This window comes from Eucyclogobius newberryi, unplaced genomic scaffold (assembly GCF_026437365.1).
Source record: "Eucyclogobius newberryi isolate DKJ021-1_F unplaced genomic scaffold, fEucNew1.0.hap1 SCAF_17, whole genome shotgun sequence".
Taxonomy (NCBI): domain Eukaryota; kingdom Metazoa; phylum Chordata; class Actinopteri; order Gobiiformes; family Gobiidae; genus Eucyclogobius; species Eucyclogobius newberryi.
The window spans coordinates 19,831,227-19,851,594 of record NW_027315801.1 but is presented as its reverse complement, the minus strand read 5'-3'; the positions used below and the strand labels follow the sequence as shown (position 1 = coordinate 19,851,594).

The following is a 20,368-nucleotide window of genomic DNA, read 5'->3' as shown; positions in this document are numbered from 1 at the left end:
GAGCGGAGCCAGCGCTGCTCCCAGCCAGGGCGAAATGAGAAAGGCCAGCGTGGCTCCCAAGAAGTGTGAAGGTTTCAAGAGTGGAGGTCCCAAGTGTGCAGGTTCCAGAATTAATGAGAATACCCTGGTTGTGGATAGAGAGGATTTTGTACTCTTTATGGTGGATGTTGTAAACTGTGCTGCTCAGGCTCAAAGCAGAACTGAAAGGATCAGGATCATTGCTAAAGCTGCAGGGAGATTCCTTGGAACAAAGGAGCTTGATTGGGCAGATATAGAAAACGGGCTAAAGGCGCTAAATGGGAGTCGGAGTGATGGGGGTCTGCTTTTGGGGAGTCAGGGTGATCAGAGTGACGAGATGGGGGTGGGGGTGGTCTCCTGTCCTCGTCCAGTCTCGTAGACGCACGGCTACCAAGCAGCGACATCAGTGGACATATTAAAGCCTATAGAATGAAGCCTGAAGAATAAAGCTGTACGGTGGAAGCACCGAACGTCAAAGAAGGAGAGGAAGATGAAGAAGAGTCTCCCTGGAATAAAGCCGGTTGGTCTCTGAAACAACAACAACTATTCTAGTCACAAAGACATATCATGACCTCATGGGCTTTGTAACACCAAAGCAATGGAAGGAGTACTTTTACGGACTACGACAGTCTGAGGACTACGAAAAGTCTGAGGAATAAAGTCTGGAGGTAATGCAACAATTGGATGCCAACCGCCATAAAACAACAACAACAACAACAACAACAACAACAACAACAACAACAACAACAACAACAACAACAACAACAACAACAACAACAACAACAACAACAACAACAACAACAACAACAACAACAACAACAACAACAACAACAACAACAACAACAACAACAACAACAACAACAACAACAACAACAACAACAACAACAACAACAACAACAACAACAACAACAACAACAACAACAACAACAACAACAACAACAACAACAACAACAACAACAACAACAACAACAACAACAACAACAACAACAACAACAACAACAACAACAACAACAACAACAACAACAACAACAACAACAACAACAACAACAACAACGCACTGGAAGTCAAGGCACTGGAAGAAGAACTTTTAGGACTACGACAAAGTCTAAGGAATAAAGTCTGGCGGTAATGCAACACTCGGATGTCAACCGCCATAAAACAACAACTACGAAAAGTCTGAGGAATAAAGTCTGGCGGTAATGCAACAATTGGATGCCAACTGCCATAAAACAACAACAACTACGAAAAGTCTGAGGAATAAAGTCTGGCGGTAATGCAACATTTGGATGCCAACCGCCATAAAACAAGAACAACAACAACAACATAGGCAGGAATTAGCATTAGCGTTAGCATTAGCGTTAGCAATTAACTTTTGCAAATACTGACAAATATTCTGGTATGTAAAAATGTGAAATGCAATAGCACCCCTAAGACGGTGAAAGCGATCGTAAGGAGGTATAGCTTGTTGAAATCAGTGAAAATGTCAACGAGTGGAAACGTGTCAAAGCTCCTACAATCCTAAAATATAATAACATAATAGTGTCTGCTTTATGACATCATAAGCAGACACTCAATAAGGAAAGCAGCGATAGCAAGCTGGAGCGAGCAAGAAAGTGTTGTTGTTGTTGTTGTTGTTTTATGGCGGTTGGCATCCAATTGTTGCATTACCGTCGTAGTCCGTAAAAGTGTCTGTTGGTAATGAATGGGATGAGGGGTGAGAGAGCATGGAATATAGCAGAATAAGGCCATGCGGTCTTATAAAGTACAAAATAGGCATTTCATCAATAAAGTTTTTACATTTATGAGGAGAATAGAAGTTAAAGAGGTTTGTGTCTTGAAAGTAGAAATAATAAAGTAATCTATGTGCATTTTATGTCTGTTGTGGACCATCGAGGGGTGATGAATGTGACTTTTTTATACAAACCTTTCCCCCGTATAATGACAAAATATGCAGTATATATTGCAGTATATATATGTATATAAAGTCAGCACATGTATGTGTAGAATAGAAGTAGATGAAGAGATCTGATGGGTTAACCCTAACCCGTTTTTTTACGGGAAAAATATATGAATCTTTGCAGATTGAAAGGCTGTTTAACTATGTGAGTTCGGAAGGTGAACCTTTAGTTCAAGCACTCAAATTCAATATGTGAGATTAAAAAAACATGGTGGCATTTACAAATATGACTCAGTTCATAATACTGCGGGGAATTCTATGGGGCTGACGTCAACACAGCGAGAAAGTTGCTCAAAATGACCCTCAAGGGACCTGAGGTGAGCAGAGGGGTTAGAAAAATTAAAATATTCTGTATTTATTATGGCATTGTTTCTTTCAACCATGCAAATTGGTAAACTAAACAAAGATGTGCACGAAGGGAAGGCTGGCACAATATGCCTTTATTTTGAGTTAATTATGAGCCCTGGGTGGATCGATGATGGATCGATGATTGATAGATGATCGATCGATGATGGATCCATGATGGATCGATGATTGATCGATGATCGATCAATGATGGATCCATCATCGATCGATGATTGATCGATCGATCAATGATGGATCCATGATGGCTCGATGATTGATCGATGATCGATCCATGATGGATCCATGATTGATGGATCCATGATGGATCGATGATGGATCGATGATGGATCGATTAAAGTTGGCTGGGATGAGACTCGGCCCAGCTGATTCTGAACCCTCTGAAGTACAAACTATTGGCTGGAGCCTTTGTGAAGATGAGACTTTGTAGTTTTGGACTCTGATGTCTGTTTTACTCTAATCATACGTAGGTACAAGCTCTGCACAGAGGAAAACAGATTTTAAATTCCGCCCCAGTTTTCTTTCTTAAAAATATGAATGAGTAAAGCTGGTGTCTGGAGGGATCGGCTGATTGAAACTAAAAGGAGCAGCTGTTGGGTTTTGTCATTACGGACTTGTAATAAAGCACAAATGTCCAGGCAGAATCCATATAAAATAAGCGTAAGAAAAGAAATAGGAAAATAAATCCCATTATTGGTCCAGCTCTTTATTTTTTTCTCTGAAATGTTGCCAAATACAGATGAAGCTAGTCAAACTTTCAGTGCAAACACGTGCACTCTCAATGGAAACTCCAGTCATTCACCCACAGGACTGTGTGAAGGTGTGGGTGGGACTAAACCAGTGCACTGCTGCTAATTTCAGCCTGTCAATCAACTGTGAAGGGAGTGTCTGATTGGTCAGTGCTAATGCCAGAGCCTTTCACTTGGTGTCTGAAGTCCAAGTGAATGAGTGACCAGTTCTGAACATGTAACCCCACAACAATACACAATCTGATGGATCTCTGTAGTTTTCTGTAATCAGGACATAACTCTTCATTATTTACAACATGTTTGATTGAATTATATTAAATGTATGATTTTAATCATTTCCAATCCAACTTAACTTATAAAGCACATTTTTTTTCAACACAAAGTGCTGATTTGTTATATACAATATAATAATTATTATAATATTACATTTAACATTGAATTGATCCCAGGCACTCAGTAGAATCCTCTGTGACTATGTGGAGCGCTGAGAGGTTTGTTCTATGCGTTTCTCCAGGATCCAGGCATGCCCTCTCCTGCAGACTTCAGGGGCGAGGCGCCGGATGCTCCAGTGGACCACATCGACAGCAGAGATGGAAGTAAGGCACAATCATGTCATTCTGTGTATGGTATACGGCCCCATGATGTTAGCTCCCATTAACCTGTATCAGATAAGTCTAGCAAACCAATGTGAAGATTTACAAAATCACTTTTACAGCAACAACCTGTAAATCTACCATGTGCCAGAGGGAAGACAAAAGATAACTCATTACAGTAGTGCCATCGAGCCCTCGGGCTAAAGACCTGCCCTGCGCCATCATCTCCAATTCTATGGACTACACTGTGTAAGACTTGGTTCTGCATGAGGGCTCAAGGGCGAGTGTGTGGTGTGATTAAACACCAAGAAAAAGGAATCCAGGCCAGATGCTGCTTCCCAGGGCAAATCAATCTGGCAAGTGCACAACTCATCAAGGCAATACCACCACTTCAGGAGAAGGGCATCTAAGTCCAAGTCACTGAGAGAGAGAAGACAGACTGGGTGTTTTCCAGTGACCTAAGATAGTGGTGTGAACACAAGAAGAGCCCGGGAGCGACGGTAAAGGTAGATGCAGACTGCATGTCCTCCCTTCTCTCTCATTCTCTTTCACGCTCAGCTGTCCTGTCCAACAAAGTCTACATGCCAAAAAATCCTGCTTTAGGCTCCTGATAATAGCTTTACACTCCTCCAAATCACAGTGTAATCTCCTCATGATAATAGCTTTACACTCCTCCAAATCAAAGTTTAGTCTCCTCATGATAATAGCGTTACACTCCTCCAAATCACAGTTTAGTCTCCTCATGATAATAGCTTTACGCTCCTCCAAATCACAGTTTAGTCTCCTCATGATAATAGCTTCACACTCCTCCAAATCACAGTTTAGTCTCCTCATGATAATAGCTTTACACTCCTCCAAATCAAAGTTTAGTCCTCCTCATGATAATAGCTTTACACTCCTCCAAATCAAAGTTTAGTCTCCTCATGATAATAGCTTTACACTCCTCCAAATCACAGTTTAGTCTCCTCATGATAATAGCTTTACACTCCTCCAAATCACAGTTTAGTCTCCTCATGATAATAGCTTCACACTCCTCCAAATCACAGTTTAGTCTCCTCATGATAATAGCTTTACACTCCTCCAAATCAAAGTTTAGTCCTCCTCATGATAATAGCTTTACACTCCTCCAAATCAAAGTTTAGTCTCCTCATGATAATAGCTTTACACTCCTCCAAATCACAGTTTAGTCTCCTCATGATAATAGCTTTACACTCCTCCAAATCACAGTTTAGTCTCCTCATGATAATAGCTTCACACTCCTCCAAATCACAGTGTAGTCTCCTCATGATAATAGCTTTACACTCCTCCAAATCAAAGTTTAGTCTCCTCATGATAATAGCTTTACACTCCTCCAAATCACAGTTTAGTCTCCTCATGATAATAGCTTTACACTCCTCCAAATCACAGTTTAGTCTCCTCATGATAATAGCTTTACACTCCTCCAAATCACAGTGTAGTCTCCTCATGATAATAGCTTTACACTCCTCCAAATCAAAGTTTAGTCTCCTCATGATAATAGCTTTACACTCCTCCAAATCACAGTTTAGTCTCCTCATGATAATAGCTTTACACTCCTCCAAATCACAGTTTAGTCTCCTCATGATAATAGCTTTACACTCCTCCAAATCAAAGTTTAGTCTCCTCATGATAATAGCTTTACACTCCTCCAAATCAAAGTTTAGTCTCCTCATGATAATAGCTTTACACTCCTCCAAATCAAAGTTTAGTCTCCTCATGATAATAGCTTTACACTCCTCCAAATCAAAGTTTAGTCTCCTCATGATAATAGCTTTACACTCCTCCAAATCAAAGTTTAGTCTCCTCATGATAATAGCTTTACACTCCTCCAAATCAAAGTTTAGTCTCCTCATGATAATAGCTTTACACTCCTCCAAATCACAGTTTAGTCTCCTCATGATAATAGCTTTACACTCCTCCAAATCACAGTGTAGTCTCCTCATGATAATAGCTTTACACTCCTCCAAATCACAGTTTAGTCTCCTCATGATAATAGCTTTAACCTCCTCCAAATCACAGTTTAGTCTCCTCATGATAATAGCTTTACACTCCTCCAAATCAAAGTTTAGTCTCCTCATGATAATAGCTTTACACTCCTCCAAATCAAAGTTTAGTCTCCTCATGATAATAGCTTTACACTCCTCCAAATCAAAGTTTAGTCTCCTCATGATAATAGCTTTACACTCCTCCAAATCACAGTTTAGTCTCCTCATGATAATAGCTTTACACTCCTCCAAATCACAGTGTAGTCTCCTCATGATAATAGCTTTACACTCCTCCAAATCACAGTTTAGTCTCCTCATGATAATAGCTTTAACCTCCTCCAAATCACAGTTTAGTCTCCTCATGATAATAGCTTTACACTCCTCCAAATCACAGTTTAGTCTCCTCATGATAATAGCTTTACACTCCCCCAAATCACAGTTTAGTCCCCTCATGATAATAGCTTTACACTCCCCCAAATCAAAGTTTAGTCTCCTCATGATAATAGCTTTACACTCCTCCAAATCACAGTGTAGTCTCCTCATGATAATAGCTTTACACTCCTCCAAATCACAGTTTAGTCCCCTCATGATAATAGCTTTACACTCCCCCAAATCAAAGTTTAGTCTCCTCATGATAATAGCTTTACACTCCTCCAAATCACAGTGTAGTCTCCTCATGATAATAGCTTCACACTCCTCCAAATCAAAGTTTAGTCTCCTCATGATAATAGCTTTACACTCCTCCAAATCAAAGTTTAGTCTCCTCATGATAATAGCTTTACACTCCCCCAAATCAAAGTTTAGTCTCCTCATGATAATAGCTTTACACTCCTCCAAATCACAGTGTAGTCTCCTCATGATAATAGCTTTACACTCCCCCAAATCAAAGTTTAGTCTCCTCATGATAATAGCTTTACACTCCTCCAAATCACAGTGTAGTCTCCTCATGATAATAGCTTCACACTCCTCCAAATCAAAGTTTAGTCTCCTCATGATAATAGCTTTACACTCCCCCAAATCAAAGTTTAGTCTCCTCATGATAATAGCTTTACACTCCTCCAAATCAAAGTTTAGTCTCCTCATGATAATAGCTTTACACTCCCCCAAATCAAAGTTTAGTCTCCTCATGATAATAGCTTTACACTCCTCCAAATCACAGTGTAGTCTCCTCATGATAATAGCTTCACACTCCTCCAAATCACAGTGTAGTCCCCTCATGATAATAGCTTTACACTTACTTCACCCAAGATAATTCATCAGCCAAGTTTTGCCACATCTGTTAAGTCACAAGATAGTAACAATGTGTGTGTGTGTGTGTGTGTGTGTGCGTGCGTGCGTGTGTGTGTGTGTGTAGGTGTGTGCGTGTGTGCGTGTGTGTAGGTGTGTGTGCGTGTGTGTCTGTGCGTGTGTGTGTGTGTTTGCGTGCGTGTAGGTGTGTAGGTGTGTGTGTAGGTGTGTAGGTGTGTGTGTAGGTGTGTAGGTGTGTGTGTAGGTGTGTGTGTAGGTGTGTAGGTGTGTGTGTGTGTGTGTGTAGGTGTGTGTGTGTAGGGGTGTGTGTGTGGGTCCTCCCAGAGGCAGAGCAGGTGCTGCCTCCTCCTTGGATTTTGTTGAAATGAGCGAGGAGTCTTGCTCAGAGTTTAACTCGTGTTTAATCACACATTAGTTATTAGCAGAACTACTTTCTAAGCGCGTGCCGTAAGGTGGAGCATGCGCACTGTCTAACAAGTACGGAATCTGGCAGTGAACATATAGCGAACATATAATCATGCAATGATCTACATCCTCTGCTTTTAGTTATTGCCTTCTGTATAAAATAAAACTTAAGTCTGACATAACAAACTGTATCAAACAGCTTAGTGAAAATATAAACAACTTGTTCATAACTTTGTAAATGAGTGACATTCGTAAAATTAATTGTAATTCTAATTAGAAAGTAAATGTATCATGTCATTGGGCTTCAAGACATAACCAAAAAAATACATTCAAGTGCCATATTAATCAGTTTTGAAATTTGTACCAAAACATTAATTCTAGGTATACAAATATACATTGTCAGGCATAAAAATATACATTGTCACATTCCTTTTTCTTTTTTCTCACATAAACATTTAGTCCTTGTACTTGATTTGGCTTACAAAGTCGACCTGAGCGTGTCACATAAGAGGTAACGCTTTTTGACACTTTGGTGGGAGAGCGAGCTCTCGAGTGCTCACTGGTGGACTGTCGAGTAACCGGTTGAGAAGGGCGAGACGCCTGCTGGGTCTGCGGTGAGGGCGGAAGAGTGTCCGGCTTAACCGCATCCGGCGATTGTGGGCAAGAGTCAGTGGGGTCGACGTATTGAGGTGGTGGTGGCTCGGCGACAGGGAGGATGTGGCGGCGATTTCTGCGGTAGAACCTTCCATTTGATTCAACGAAGTATGAACGTGGCTCTTTACACACCTCCTTCACCGTGCCAAGGCGGTCGTGTCCTTTTTTAGTCCGAAGCCTAATGACTTGTCCTTCTGTGAGTGGCATTAGTGGGCGACTGGTTGCGTCATAGTATTGTTTTTGAATGAGTCTTTTCTTTTGGAGTTGTGTAGAGACTCGCGCTGAGCTCCTTGGCGCAGGTGCCAATAGTTTGGTGTTGAGAGGAAATGCAGAACGTGTTTGTCGAGACATAAGACGTTCCGCAGGTGAGCCCAGTGTGACGTCGCGAGAGATATTTCTGATGTTTAGCAGGTTGAGAAACACATCTGATCCATCTCTATGAGACTTTTCCATTAGCTGTTTGGCGCTGCGAACTGCACGTTCAGCTAGTCCGGTCCAGTGTGACTAGTCCAAGGCGCATACATGAGCGAAATCCAAGCAGTGGTTGTACATCACGCTCTACTAGGAAGAAAGTTAGCGTGTGTAGCTGTCCATCAAAATGACATGGCAGTGTGACAAAACCGGCAGTTTCTATTTTGCTGCCTCCATACGCAACAAGGTTGGTGTTTGTGCCACATTTTATAATTTCACGTCCAGAAAGTGTTTGGAAAGTGTCTTTTGCCATTACGTTGCATTTAGCACCTGTGTCAATTTTCATTTCAATGGCTTTGTGATTGACCTGCAGAGTCACAAAAACCTTCATCACGATTGTCCATTTGTGTATTCACAGTGTCCACAGACACACCATCCACGTAGAAAGTGTCATTAGTGTCGGTGAATTCTGGTTGCTCTATATCCAAGTTGTGCACATGTTTCCTGTTGTAGCTTTTTGTGAAATATTTATTTTCATATCGTTGACTGGATGATTTGAATTTGCAGCACTTTTTGTAGTGATTCATCTTATTGCATTTGTGGCATTGTTGGCCAAATGCTGGACATTTGTCTCTTTGTGCTGGGTGGCTGCCTCCACAATTGTTACAGTTTGAGATAAACTTTGCATCTTGTTTGTTTCCATGTCTAAACCCTGCTTTTTGGCTCCCCCCAGTGGAGCTTTGTTGTAGTGCATCCACGGAGGTGATTGCCTGTTTAGCCAAGGCTTTCGTATTCTCCTCAGTCACTTCATAAAAACAGCAGATGGAAAAAGCTTTGGCAAGTGTTAAGTCACTTTTCTAACAGGGCTTTTCTGATACTGTCATTGTTGATACCACGCACGATTTTATCACAAACAAGTTCATCTGTTAGCTCTCCAAAGTGACAACTTTTGGCTTTTATTTTCAAATCACTGATGAAGGACTCGATTGTCTCACCTTGTTTTTGATTTTGTGTGTGAAACTTGTGCCTTTCCATTGTTTTGTTGTGTTGCGGGTTGCACATTTCCTTCAATTTCCATTTGAGACACTCCGGGTCTTCTCTGGACTCGGCCGGGGCGAGGATGGCTCCATCATCACCTGGTGCTCTAACTTCTGCGGCGTAGACAAATGAACGCTCCCGGTCAACGGCTTCAGCTCCTGCGAGATTGAGGAGAATGTATGCCTTTGTCTTCGCAGCGTTGTCCGAGTGTGCCGCCTTGTTGAAAATGTCATATTCCCATTCAAAAACACTCCAGTTTTCGGCTATATCGCCTTCAAAAACGGGCGGGTCGGGTCTGCAAAATCCCTCCGCCATCACGTTAGCTAGTCGTAACTTTTATTTTCTTTGATGTCGGGACTTTCACAAAAATGACGACAAAAAACTCATAGGCGATAGCTCCGAGACATCTTCTGACACCATATTGAAATGAGTCTTGCTCAGAGTTTAACTCGTGTTTAATCACACATTAGTTCCAGCACATACAGCGTGACCGTGTATCAGAGCAGAACTACTTTCTAAGCGCGTGCCGTAAGGTGGAGCATGCGCACTGTCTAACAAGTACGGAATCTGGCAGTGAACATATAGCGAACATATAATCATGCAATGATCTACAGATCTGAACAGCAAACATCTGAACAATTTGACATTCTTATTTGACAAAATATTGTTCGATATTGGATTCAAACGGAAAGTGGGTTTATAATACATACCTGTTGACAATACTATTTATTTTTTATAACTTACTTTACTTTTTTAATTTATTTTTCCCCAAGATTGACAGGTGAGGTACTGCCTCCCCTGAATGCACGTCACTGGTGGTGTAGGAGGCTCACAAATAATACATAAAGTTGGGGGATGATTGAAATGTGTGAAGAGTGGAAGATGGAGGAAGAAGAGAAGGGAATCAGAGGGCGTTGGGTGGGGGAGGTCAGAGGTGTAAAAGGTCAGAGGGTGTTGGGTGGGGGAGGTCAGAGGTGTAAAAGGTCAGAGGGCGTTGGGTGGGGGAGGTCAGTTTCAGATGAGTGATTATTGGGGGAGATGTATATTCCATTCTAATGAAGTCAGAAGAGAGAGGGGGATTATGGGATGTGGCAGCCCCTAGCAGACAGAGAGAGGGGGATTATGGGATGTGGCAGCCCCTAGCAGGCAGAGAGAGGGGGATTATGGGATGTGGCAGCCCCAAGCAGACAGAGAGAGGGGGATCATGGGATGTGGCAGCCCCTTGCAGGCAGAGAGAGGGGATTATGGGATGTGGCAGCCCCTCGCAGGCAGAGAGAGGTGGATTATGGGATGTGGCAGCTCCTGGCAAACAGAGAGAGGGGGATTATGGGATGTGGCAGCCCCTAGCAGAGAGAGAGAGGGGGATTATGGGATGTGGCAGCCCTCTATAGTGGACAGTGACTGTGTGACCTCTTTCCAAATGGGTTTGACTGGGGTGCAGTGACAGGTTGCGTGGATATATGCGTCCACATCTTTCTGAGTGCCATCCATCTTCTTCCGGTTATCCGGGGCTGGGTCGGAGGGACAGCAGTTTAAGCAGGGACTCCCGGACTTCCCGCTCCCCAGACACTTCCTCCAACTCCTTCGGGGGGATCCTGAGGCGTTCCCAGGCCAGCCGAGAGACATAGTCCTTCTAGCGTGCTCTGGACCTCCAGCGGGGCCTCCTCACCCTATCTCTAAGGGAGTGCCCAGCCACCCGGCGGAGGAAACTCATTTCGACTGCTTGTATCCACGATCTTGTCCTTTCGGTCATTACCCAAAGCTCATGACCATAGGTGAGGGTAGGAACGTAGAGTGACCGGTAAATCGACTCAGCTCCTTCTTTACCACAATGGTCCGATGCAGCAACTGCATCACTGCAGCCGCTGCACCGATCCGCCTGTCAATCTCACGCTCCATCCTTCACTCACTCGTGAACAAGACCCCGAGATACTTCTCCACTTGGGGCAAGGACTCCCCACCCACCTGGAGAGGGCAATGTGTGCAAATCTCTGATGTGAACCCCATGTTAGCTCATCTGTTACCGACGTAATGTGTTCTGTGAAGTGTTTTGTATTGTATTAATTGTAAGTTGGCATTTTTGGACATAAGATAGATATTTTTACAGATTTGTGTCCAGAAGTTGGAAGATCATTTTCACATTTTATTGTTGGTGGCATATGGTGTGAGATGGCTTTGAAATTATTTTGTATATTTTGGAGAGAAGTTTCTTTGGAGAAGAGATATGAATCAAGTCTGATATTGTAGGTGGGAGTTCTAGATTTGTGGGTCAAAGGTTTATTTTCTCCATAACTGATGATTAGATTTGTAGGTATTTAAGAAAATATTGGTCCTGACGCCAAACTCCTGGACCAAGTGTGGAAATGTTGTTAAAATGTTGTTTTTAACAATATGTTTCATGTAAGTGATACACTTTTCAGCCCATGTGGGGAAGTTGAGTGTTTTTATTGTTTAAGAAGTCAGGGTTGTTCCAAAGTGGGTAAAGTTTGATGGAGTAAGTTTGGAATGTCTTACTTGGTGACATTTCCACCAGGCTGTGAGAGGTTATGGTTAATGCATTAAAGCATGTGTGTCGTTTTATTGATTTGGTGAGAAATTGGAGCTATTTTTAGTTCTTTGCATAATGATTCTTCTATTTCTAGCCATATTTGACTCGTAAATGTATTGTAGTTTGTCAGCCAATGAGTTGAAAGTTTGGTGCTTCTACTCCTCCTTGAGCTTTGTTTTTTTGTAGTGTACTAAATTTAATCCTTGGAGTTTTATTTTTCCAATAGAAGTGAGTGATAATGGAATCTAGAGATTTAAACCAGGTGAGTGTGGGGTGGGATCATTGAGAATAAATAGTTTATTTTTGGTAAAGTTGTCATCTTTATTGCTGCTATCCTGCCAAATATGGAGAGGGGAAGGTTGAGACATCGAAGTAAGTCTTCTATTGTCTTTAGCCGTGGTGTGAAGTGGAGTGTTATCAACAGCCTGGAGGAAATCTTGATGCCTGGGTACGTGATGTGATCATGGCGTAGAGGTTTGGGTGATTGGTGGGAGGCCACATCGCATTTGGTTTTATGTAGCGGGAGGATGGATGATTTATTTCAAAAAAGACGTAATTGTTTGGATTATTTCTTGAATAGATGTTTGACGAGTATATAGTCTACATAGAGTGAGATTTTAAGGGCTGGTTTTGTTTCAATACCTTTTATTGATTGGTTCTGGTGTTCAACTGCTGCTAGTGGTTCAATAAAACTAGTGAATAGAATGAGACAGAGACAGTGGACGTCCTTGCCCTGTCCCCCTATGTAGTGTGAATAGAGACGGAGACAGTGGACGTCCTTGCCTTGTCCCCCTGTGTAGTGTGAATAGAGACGAAGACAGTGGACGTCCTTGCCTTGTCCCCCTGTGTAGTGTGAATAGAGACGGAGACAGTGGACGTCCTTGCCTTGTCCCCCTGTGTAGTGTGAATAGAGACGGAGACAGTGGACGTCCTTGCCTTGTCCCCCTGTGTAGTGTGAATAGAGACGGAGACAGTGGACGTCCTTGCCTTGTCCCCCTGTGTAGTGTGAATAGAGACGGAGACAGTGGACGTCCTTGCCTTGTCCCCCTGTGCAGTGTGAAGCTCTGTGATGTGAGTCCATTGGTTGTGACTGTGACAGATGGAGATGTTCTAGAATCTTTATCCAGGTCATAAATGACTCTGGTGTGTTTGTAGCAGAGCCACAGAAGGAGCGAGAAACTGTGTGTAACGTGCTGCTTCTCTGTTGATTCTACCCTGTATTGCTTTTATGAATGAGAGGCGTGTCCAAGGCAGGTGGACTCCAGCGTCTATGAGGGTTACTACAGGTGGGGGAATGAGCTTCATTTTGGTATATTTGGTACCGTATATATATATATATATATATATATATATATATGGGCATTACAATAACAATGACACAACCTCTGCAGGTTCTGCTACTGCTACTTCACCTATTTTATTTGGATATAAATGATGGAATAATCAGTGACATTGTTGTTGTGTTGTTGTTTTTCCCCAGTATCGTTTCTTCCACACAAATGCACAGTGGATAAAACGGATGATGAACACACTCAGGTGAGAACTCTTTTACAGGTTGTGTTTGTGTGACAACATTTCAGAATCTATATGTTTCAAAGTGATCAGAGACACATCAGAATTCTCTAGTAGAATTTGCAGATTTGTTGATCTGTTTTAACCAAATCCATTATAAACAGAAGGGTTTAAGATAAGATAAGATATTCCTTTATTGTCCCACATGGGGAAATTTCATTGGCGCAACGCAGATAGATACAGCGGTAGATACAGAAGAACAGATCACTTATAGGAAGTCTGAAAAACACTTTCAGTAGAAGATATCCTATAAATAAATAAAAACTCCCATAGACAAATAAATACATAAATACCATTGCATGTGATCACGACAGTAATTGCACATGAATATGTGTCACGACAGCACATAGATTGCACATGAATTTCACAGTAATTGCACATGAATTGCACATGAATTCCAACAGCAATTGCACATATGACAGAATTGCACATCAGTATTAGGTTAGGTCAGTATTGTGAGTGTTCAGTACTAACAGTTTTTGTTATAAAGTCTGACAGCAGCAGGAAGGAAAGACCTACGGAACCTCTCCTTCACACAGCGAGGGTGGATCAGTCTCTCACTGAAGCTGCTCTCCAGAGCGGAGAGAGTGTCCTGCAGGGGGTGACACTCATGGTCCAGCATAGATGTGAATCTAGCCAGGACCCTCCTGTCCCCCACCTCCTGCACCGAGTCCAGAGCACAGCCCAGGACGGAGCTGGACTTCTTGATGACTCTGTCCAGCCTCTTCCTCTCCCTCTCTGTGATGCTGCTGCTCCAGCAGGCCACACCGTACAGGAGGGCTGATGCCACCACAGAGTCGTAGGTGGTCTTCAGGAGTGGCCCTGTCATTCCAAAAGACCTGAGTCTCCTCAGGAGGTAGAGCCGACTCTGGCTCTTCCTGTACAGTGCGTCTGTGTTATGAGTCCAGTCCAGTTTGTGTCATTATAAGACACAAAAGGCTTAACCTGGTGCTGTGGTCGGGTCGTCCCCCCCTGTGTCTGTGTTTGTTACCTGTTATTGACCCGTGCACTTTGAGGGTCGCACAAGGAAGTGCACAATGTGCTCACACCAGTCCTAAAAATAACAACAGACACAGAAACTTAAAGAAGAGCTAAATAAAAAAAAAACACCAAACAACAATAAATAAGTGAGACTTTAGTGTAAATAATGGTTTATGGCTCATATCTCTGTAAGTCTCTGTCAGAATGAATAAACAATAGATTAGAATGTTGTGATATCTCGTGAATACAACCTATTGATACTTTCAAGTGATGTCATCAACTTTCCCTTAGGGCGTGAAGCTCATTGGAGGCCCTGTTGTGTCTGCTGCCTCAGTCTCGTCCTGACCATGTTCATTTTGCCCTTTGACCCTGCAGGAGCTCTCAGCCGTGGTGGATGGCATCGATAGCATTAAGCTGTCCCCCGCTCTGTCCCCCGCCCTGTCCCCTGCCATGTCCCCCGCCATGTCCCCCGCCCTGTCCCCTGCCCTGTCCCCTGCCCTGTCCCCTGGGCTCTCCCCAGGACTGTCCCAGAGCCTGACTCCGGGGGTGTCTCTGGGGTTAGTGGATTTTGAGCTGGTGCGGGTGATTGGGCGAGGAAGCTATGCCAAAGTCCTGCTGGTTCGGCTGAAGAAGAGCAAGACGCTGTACGCTATGAAGGTGGTGAAGAAGGAGCTAGTGCATGACGATGAGGTCAGTTCACAGGGACACACACTTACACAGGGGTTTCCAACCTTTTCAGGCCGAGTTCCCCAAAATAGCAACCGACCTTTGGCACCCAACTTGTAAAACAGGACCTGATTTTGCTAAAATATACAGTTTTAAATTTAAAATAATTACCTGGAGATGTTGATGTTACAATTATGTAACATCCAACATCTAACATCTTCCAAGACATTTCAAAACCCTTAGTCATGCCTCACAACCCAAGAGGGATCCCGACCCCCACTTTGGGAACCACTGCATTAGAGGACGGAGAAACATCCAAACATGGATATTATTACAGTTATTTTGGAGGTATGCAAAATTAGAATAATGAGTATATTGCTATGGCAAGTTGTCTTTTTTTCAAAAACAACTTATCAAAACTAAAACACAGAACACGAGACTGAAAACACACGACACAGAGAGCAAAACAAAACAAAGACATCCATTGAATAAAACTACAATTACGATACAACAAATTAATCCCATCTAGTCCAGAATCTTTCAAAAGGGTAATTTTTCAAATTTAGTTTAAACGTTTTCCATTTTTTGAAAGTCAGTTCTAATTTGTGTCCCGTCCTTGATTGTCAGAGCATTTTGAGTCATGGCCTTCTTTGAGCTCTGATTGGATGAGATGGTTCTATAGCATCTTGGGAGGGGGCATGTCATTATGGCTTTGTAAGTCAGGAGGAGGAGTTTAATGTTGTTGTTGTTGTTGTTGTTTTATGGCGGTTGGCATCCGAGTGTTGCATTACCGCCAAACTTTATTCCTCAGACGTTTCGTAGTCCTCAGACTCTGTCGTAGTCCGTAAAAGTACTCCTCCCATTGCTTTGGCGTTACAAAGCCCATGAGGTCATGATGTGTTTTTGTGACTAGAATAGTTGTTGTGTCAGAGACCAACCGGCTTTATTCCAGGGAGACTCTTCTTCACCTTCCTCGCCCTCTTTGACGTTCGGTGCTTTGGAAGTACAAAGCCCATGAGATCATGGGACGTCTTTGTTGTTTTACAAAGCCCATGAGGCCATGGGACGCCCCCGTCGCTCCATCCCCCAGAAGTCCCTCCTCCATCACCCCGGCGCCTCCAGGCCCATGAAGTCCAAGCGCGTTAGAACATCCTCTCTCCAACACCCCCCACCTCCACAAACGTTTACCCAGCCCTGCGCCACACAAGCAAGCAACCACAGCCCGACACAAACCCCGCGACTGGATCGCCAGAACGCTCCGCAGACCGAACCCCCGCCCACCACCCCGAAACCACAAGGCCAACCCGGCCCCTTCCCCATCATAAGCCTCACAGCAAATCAGCACATGCTCGACAGTCTCCGGCACCCGACAGCGACCACACAGACCGGTCGGATGCCCGCCCATCCCACTCAGTGACCAACCGAGTCCAGCACGGCCAATCCCCACGCGGGCGAAGGCCCCCTCCTCCCACGCGCTCCCGCCCACAGACCCGCAAGGACCCACACCACCCAGGAAATGCGAAGGCGCGGCTTGCGGGGGTTGGTGATCTGCGTGTGAGCCCGTCGGTGGCTTTGTCTGCTATAGCTCCGTGGAAGTTTGTCCCGGCTCCTGTTGATGTTAGCTTGCATGGCAAGCTTGGAGGAGTCGCTGGGAGGGCACCGCAGTTTGCCGTTCAAGCGCTCATCGATAAGCACTCAGGTGATGTGTTTATTTATACCGACGGGTCTAGGGATCCTGAGAGTGGGCGTACTGGCGCCGCTTATTTTGTGCCTGACCTGGGGCTAGCGGTCAAGAAGAGGTTGACAGATCGCCTTTCTGTTTTCACTTCGGAACTTATAGCGATACGGTTGGCGTTGGAATGGGCGGAATCTGCTTTGCAGTGTTGCGGCATTGTGGTGGCCTCTGACAGCCTTTCTGCATTGCAAAGCATTAAATCTGGGAAATCGGATTGCAGACAGGATGTGTTGAATGGCATCTTCTGTCTGATGCTCTCCCTGTCCAGGAAGGATGTGAGGGTTTCCTTCATTTGGGTCCCTGCGCATGTGGGGGTGGATGGTAACGAAATGGCTGATGCACTGGCTAAACGTTCCCTTCGGCGGCCATCAATTGATGTGGCGGTTGGGTTGGGCAGGTCTGGGATCGGACCCGTTGTCGGGAGTCATGTGGTCGGCCTTTGGCGGGAGTTTTGGAGCCACTGTGTTGCTGGACGGCGTCTCGACTGTGTCGTAGTCCCAACAGTTCTTCTTCCAGTGCTTTGACAAAGCCCAAGAGGTCATGAGATGTCTTTGTTATTGTATCCTATAGAAGTTCTTCTTCCCCTCAGACTTTGTCGTAGTCCTTAAAAGTTCTTATTCCATTGCTTTGGTGTTACAAAGCCCATGAGGTCAAGGGACGTCTTTGTTGTTGTTTCCTTCAGAAGTCCTTCTTCCATCACTTTGGCGTTTCTAGGCCCATGAGTTCAAAGTGCGTTAGAACACCCTCTTGCTCCTCATCCTCGGCTCAGTCTCCAACACCCCCCACCTCTATAAACGTTTACCCAGCCCTGTGCTACATAAGTAAGCAACCACAGCCTGACACAAACCCTGTGACTAGATCGCCAGAACGTTCCGCAGATTGAACTCCCGCCCATTATTCCGAAACCACAAGGCCAACCCGGCCCTTTCTCTATCATAAGCCTCACAGCAAATCAGCACATGCTCGACAGTCTCTGGCACCCGGCAGTGACCACACAGACCGGTCGGATGTTTGCCTATGTGATTCTAAAGAGACTCCAGCACCAGCATCGTAATGTGCTCTAGTCTTTTAGTTCCTGTTCGTAATCTTGCATGAATACGTTTTTCAGCATTGCTTTTAGTCAAGATTTTCTGATTTGAGTTGTACACCTAAAATAAGTAAGTTACTTTAGAAAAAGTTGAGGAGCTCTGGAGATCACCAGCAGATGGTGGTGTTGTTCAGACAAACTCTGAGGTTCAGAGGTTTCTTACTTCCAGTCTTCATTTGAGATTTTTGGCCTTTTGCAAAATAACTAATCCTAGCTGCTTTATTGAAGGTAAAATATCATGTCAATTGACCCAAACTAGCATAAGGCATTCATATTAAAATCATACTCTTGTCATATTTCCCCTTATTTATGCACAGCGCCTAAATCATATATTGTTGTAGTGTAGTGACTTGTTGTTGTTGTTGTTGTTGTTGTTGTTGTTGTTGTTGTTGTTTTATGGCGGTTGGCATCCAAGTGTTGCATTACCGCCAGACTAGTGACTTCAGACAGCATGTGTGAGTGCTTTAACGCTCATATCAGCTCATATTCTATTTACCACATTCTCATTGTGATATTTCCCCAAGATGAGTTTATAATGAGGGCTGGGGGCCGGTATGGGGCCCTGGTCTGAGGTATGTGAAGCCGCATGTGGACATGACTCGGTGGACATGACTCGGTGGACAGCTCTTTTGTTTCCACAGCAAATCTAAACAGAATGACTCTATAAAAGAGCATAAATCATGTGCCTTCAGGCTAAGTACTGGCAGGACTGGCAGGCTCCAGGACATGAAACATCCCGCACACTCCTGTATCCACCTGCTCCACACAGTCATGTGTGTCCAGTGTGTGGAGGGAGTAGGAACAGCATGAGGATTCTGTGGAAGTGATCAATTCCACATTTGTAAGACAAATAGAAAATGTGTAATAAGCTATAAGACATAAAGGATGAGACGACAACTGGTGGTTGCTTGGCGAGTAGTTTACTGACCATTATACACTGGTCACTGCTGTGAGGAGCACTCCTTGATCTCCATCTCCAGATCTTTAGCTAGCTTTGGGCAGGACAACCTTTGCTGGAGGATTTCGTTTTTGGTTTATGGCCGTTTTAAATGCTATCTTTAATTTGAAGCCGTTGCAGTCAACAGTCAGAACGTGATTTGATGGCAGAAATTTGTATTTTATTTATTTGAATTAGGACAGTGCATGTCAATCAATGTGTCAGCAACAGCTTCAACATAAACATGCTAGAGTTAACACAATAGCTTCATTTCATCCGTTGTCCCAAAGCAGGTCAAAATCATTCACACAACAGACTAGTTGACATTACAATACATTAAACATTAAATCTATCAGAAAACAGACACATATACTACGTCCACAACTGAGGTTTTACAGAAAAAATATATTCTTTACAGTAAGAGTATCAGTTTGAAGTTGATTTCAACTTTTCCTCCTTGTCATCTGGGTTAAGTGCTCAGAACTAGTCTGGCAATGATTTATCAACTTAACTTTTGTAAGGTTATACACAGGGTACAACCTTACATAGAAATGATGAAGGGGTTTGAAAGTTTCATCGCAGGTTGAGACAGAATCTAAAAAAGGAAAATCCAGAAATCACATTGTGTAGTTGGAGATGTAATCGCTAACTTAGATTCGGGAGCAGGACCACGCCTCAACCTCTTACCTCCCCAGCAACCACACCTCCACTCTTTAACCACGCCTCTTATTACCCAGAAGGCCTATATATGCAAAGGCCAATCCCAGCATCTCTTGTTGTCTCTGCTCTCTCGACAGAGAGACACTCAGTACAGCGCGTTCATTCAAACCAACCATGAGCCATTTCCTCAGATTCTGATCCGTTCCCAATCCGAACAATTCAGTCTGAAACATTCAGTCGGTCAGTTCCCCAGGACTCACCCAGCGTGATTCCACAGCTCCAAACATCATCAGCTCCTCCGCACCTGCGTCTCTCACGGACCCCACCTCCGGGACACTCCATGTCACCTCCGGGCGTCCACACACACAGAACACCGACCTCCACTCGAAAGGAACGGCCTGGACCAACGCCCTCTCCTTCTCGCTCTCTGCCCCTCATTTTAACCGAGCGTTATCCGAGCTTCCGGAGCGGGGCACGGCTCCCGCGCCGGCCGGCGCGCTCCGTGCGTCACTCCGCGTGCTGCGCCCAGGCGCGCGTCTCCACTCAGGTGGACACCAGAGACCGTACTGCAGCAGGCGCACCGGGCAGAAGCCGGCGGACATTTCTTTCAGACGCTACGTCAATAAATATCCATGTTTTCGTCAGCCTCACTTCCTGGTTCCACGTCCGTCCGGAGGCGCGCAGTCGATGACGTCACCATTGCTCCACGGGCGGCAGCTCGACCTCTCAGCTCCCCCTGGTGG

The 20,368-nt window shown here is 44.2% G+C and overlaps 1 protein-coding gene across 1 annotated transcript in view; it reads left to right on the top strand.

Annotated features, from left to right (window-relative positions):
- LOC140363035 (protein kinase C zeta type-like) overlaps nt 1-20,368 on the top strand; it is a 111,789-nt gene that overhangs the window by 14,785 nt on the left and 76,636 nt on the right. The window contains exons 2-4 of the mRNA XM_072449349.1: nt 3,602-3,683; nt 13,468-13,523; nt 14,916-15,230. Of these exons, the coding sequence (XP_072305450.1) occupies nt 3,602-3,683; nt 13,468-13,523; nt 14,916-15,230 (453 nt within the window). The remainder of the gene's footprint in view (nt 1-3,601; nt 3,684-13,467; nt 13,524-14,915; nt 15,231-20,368) is intronic.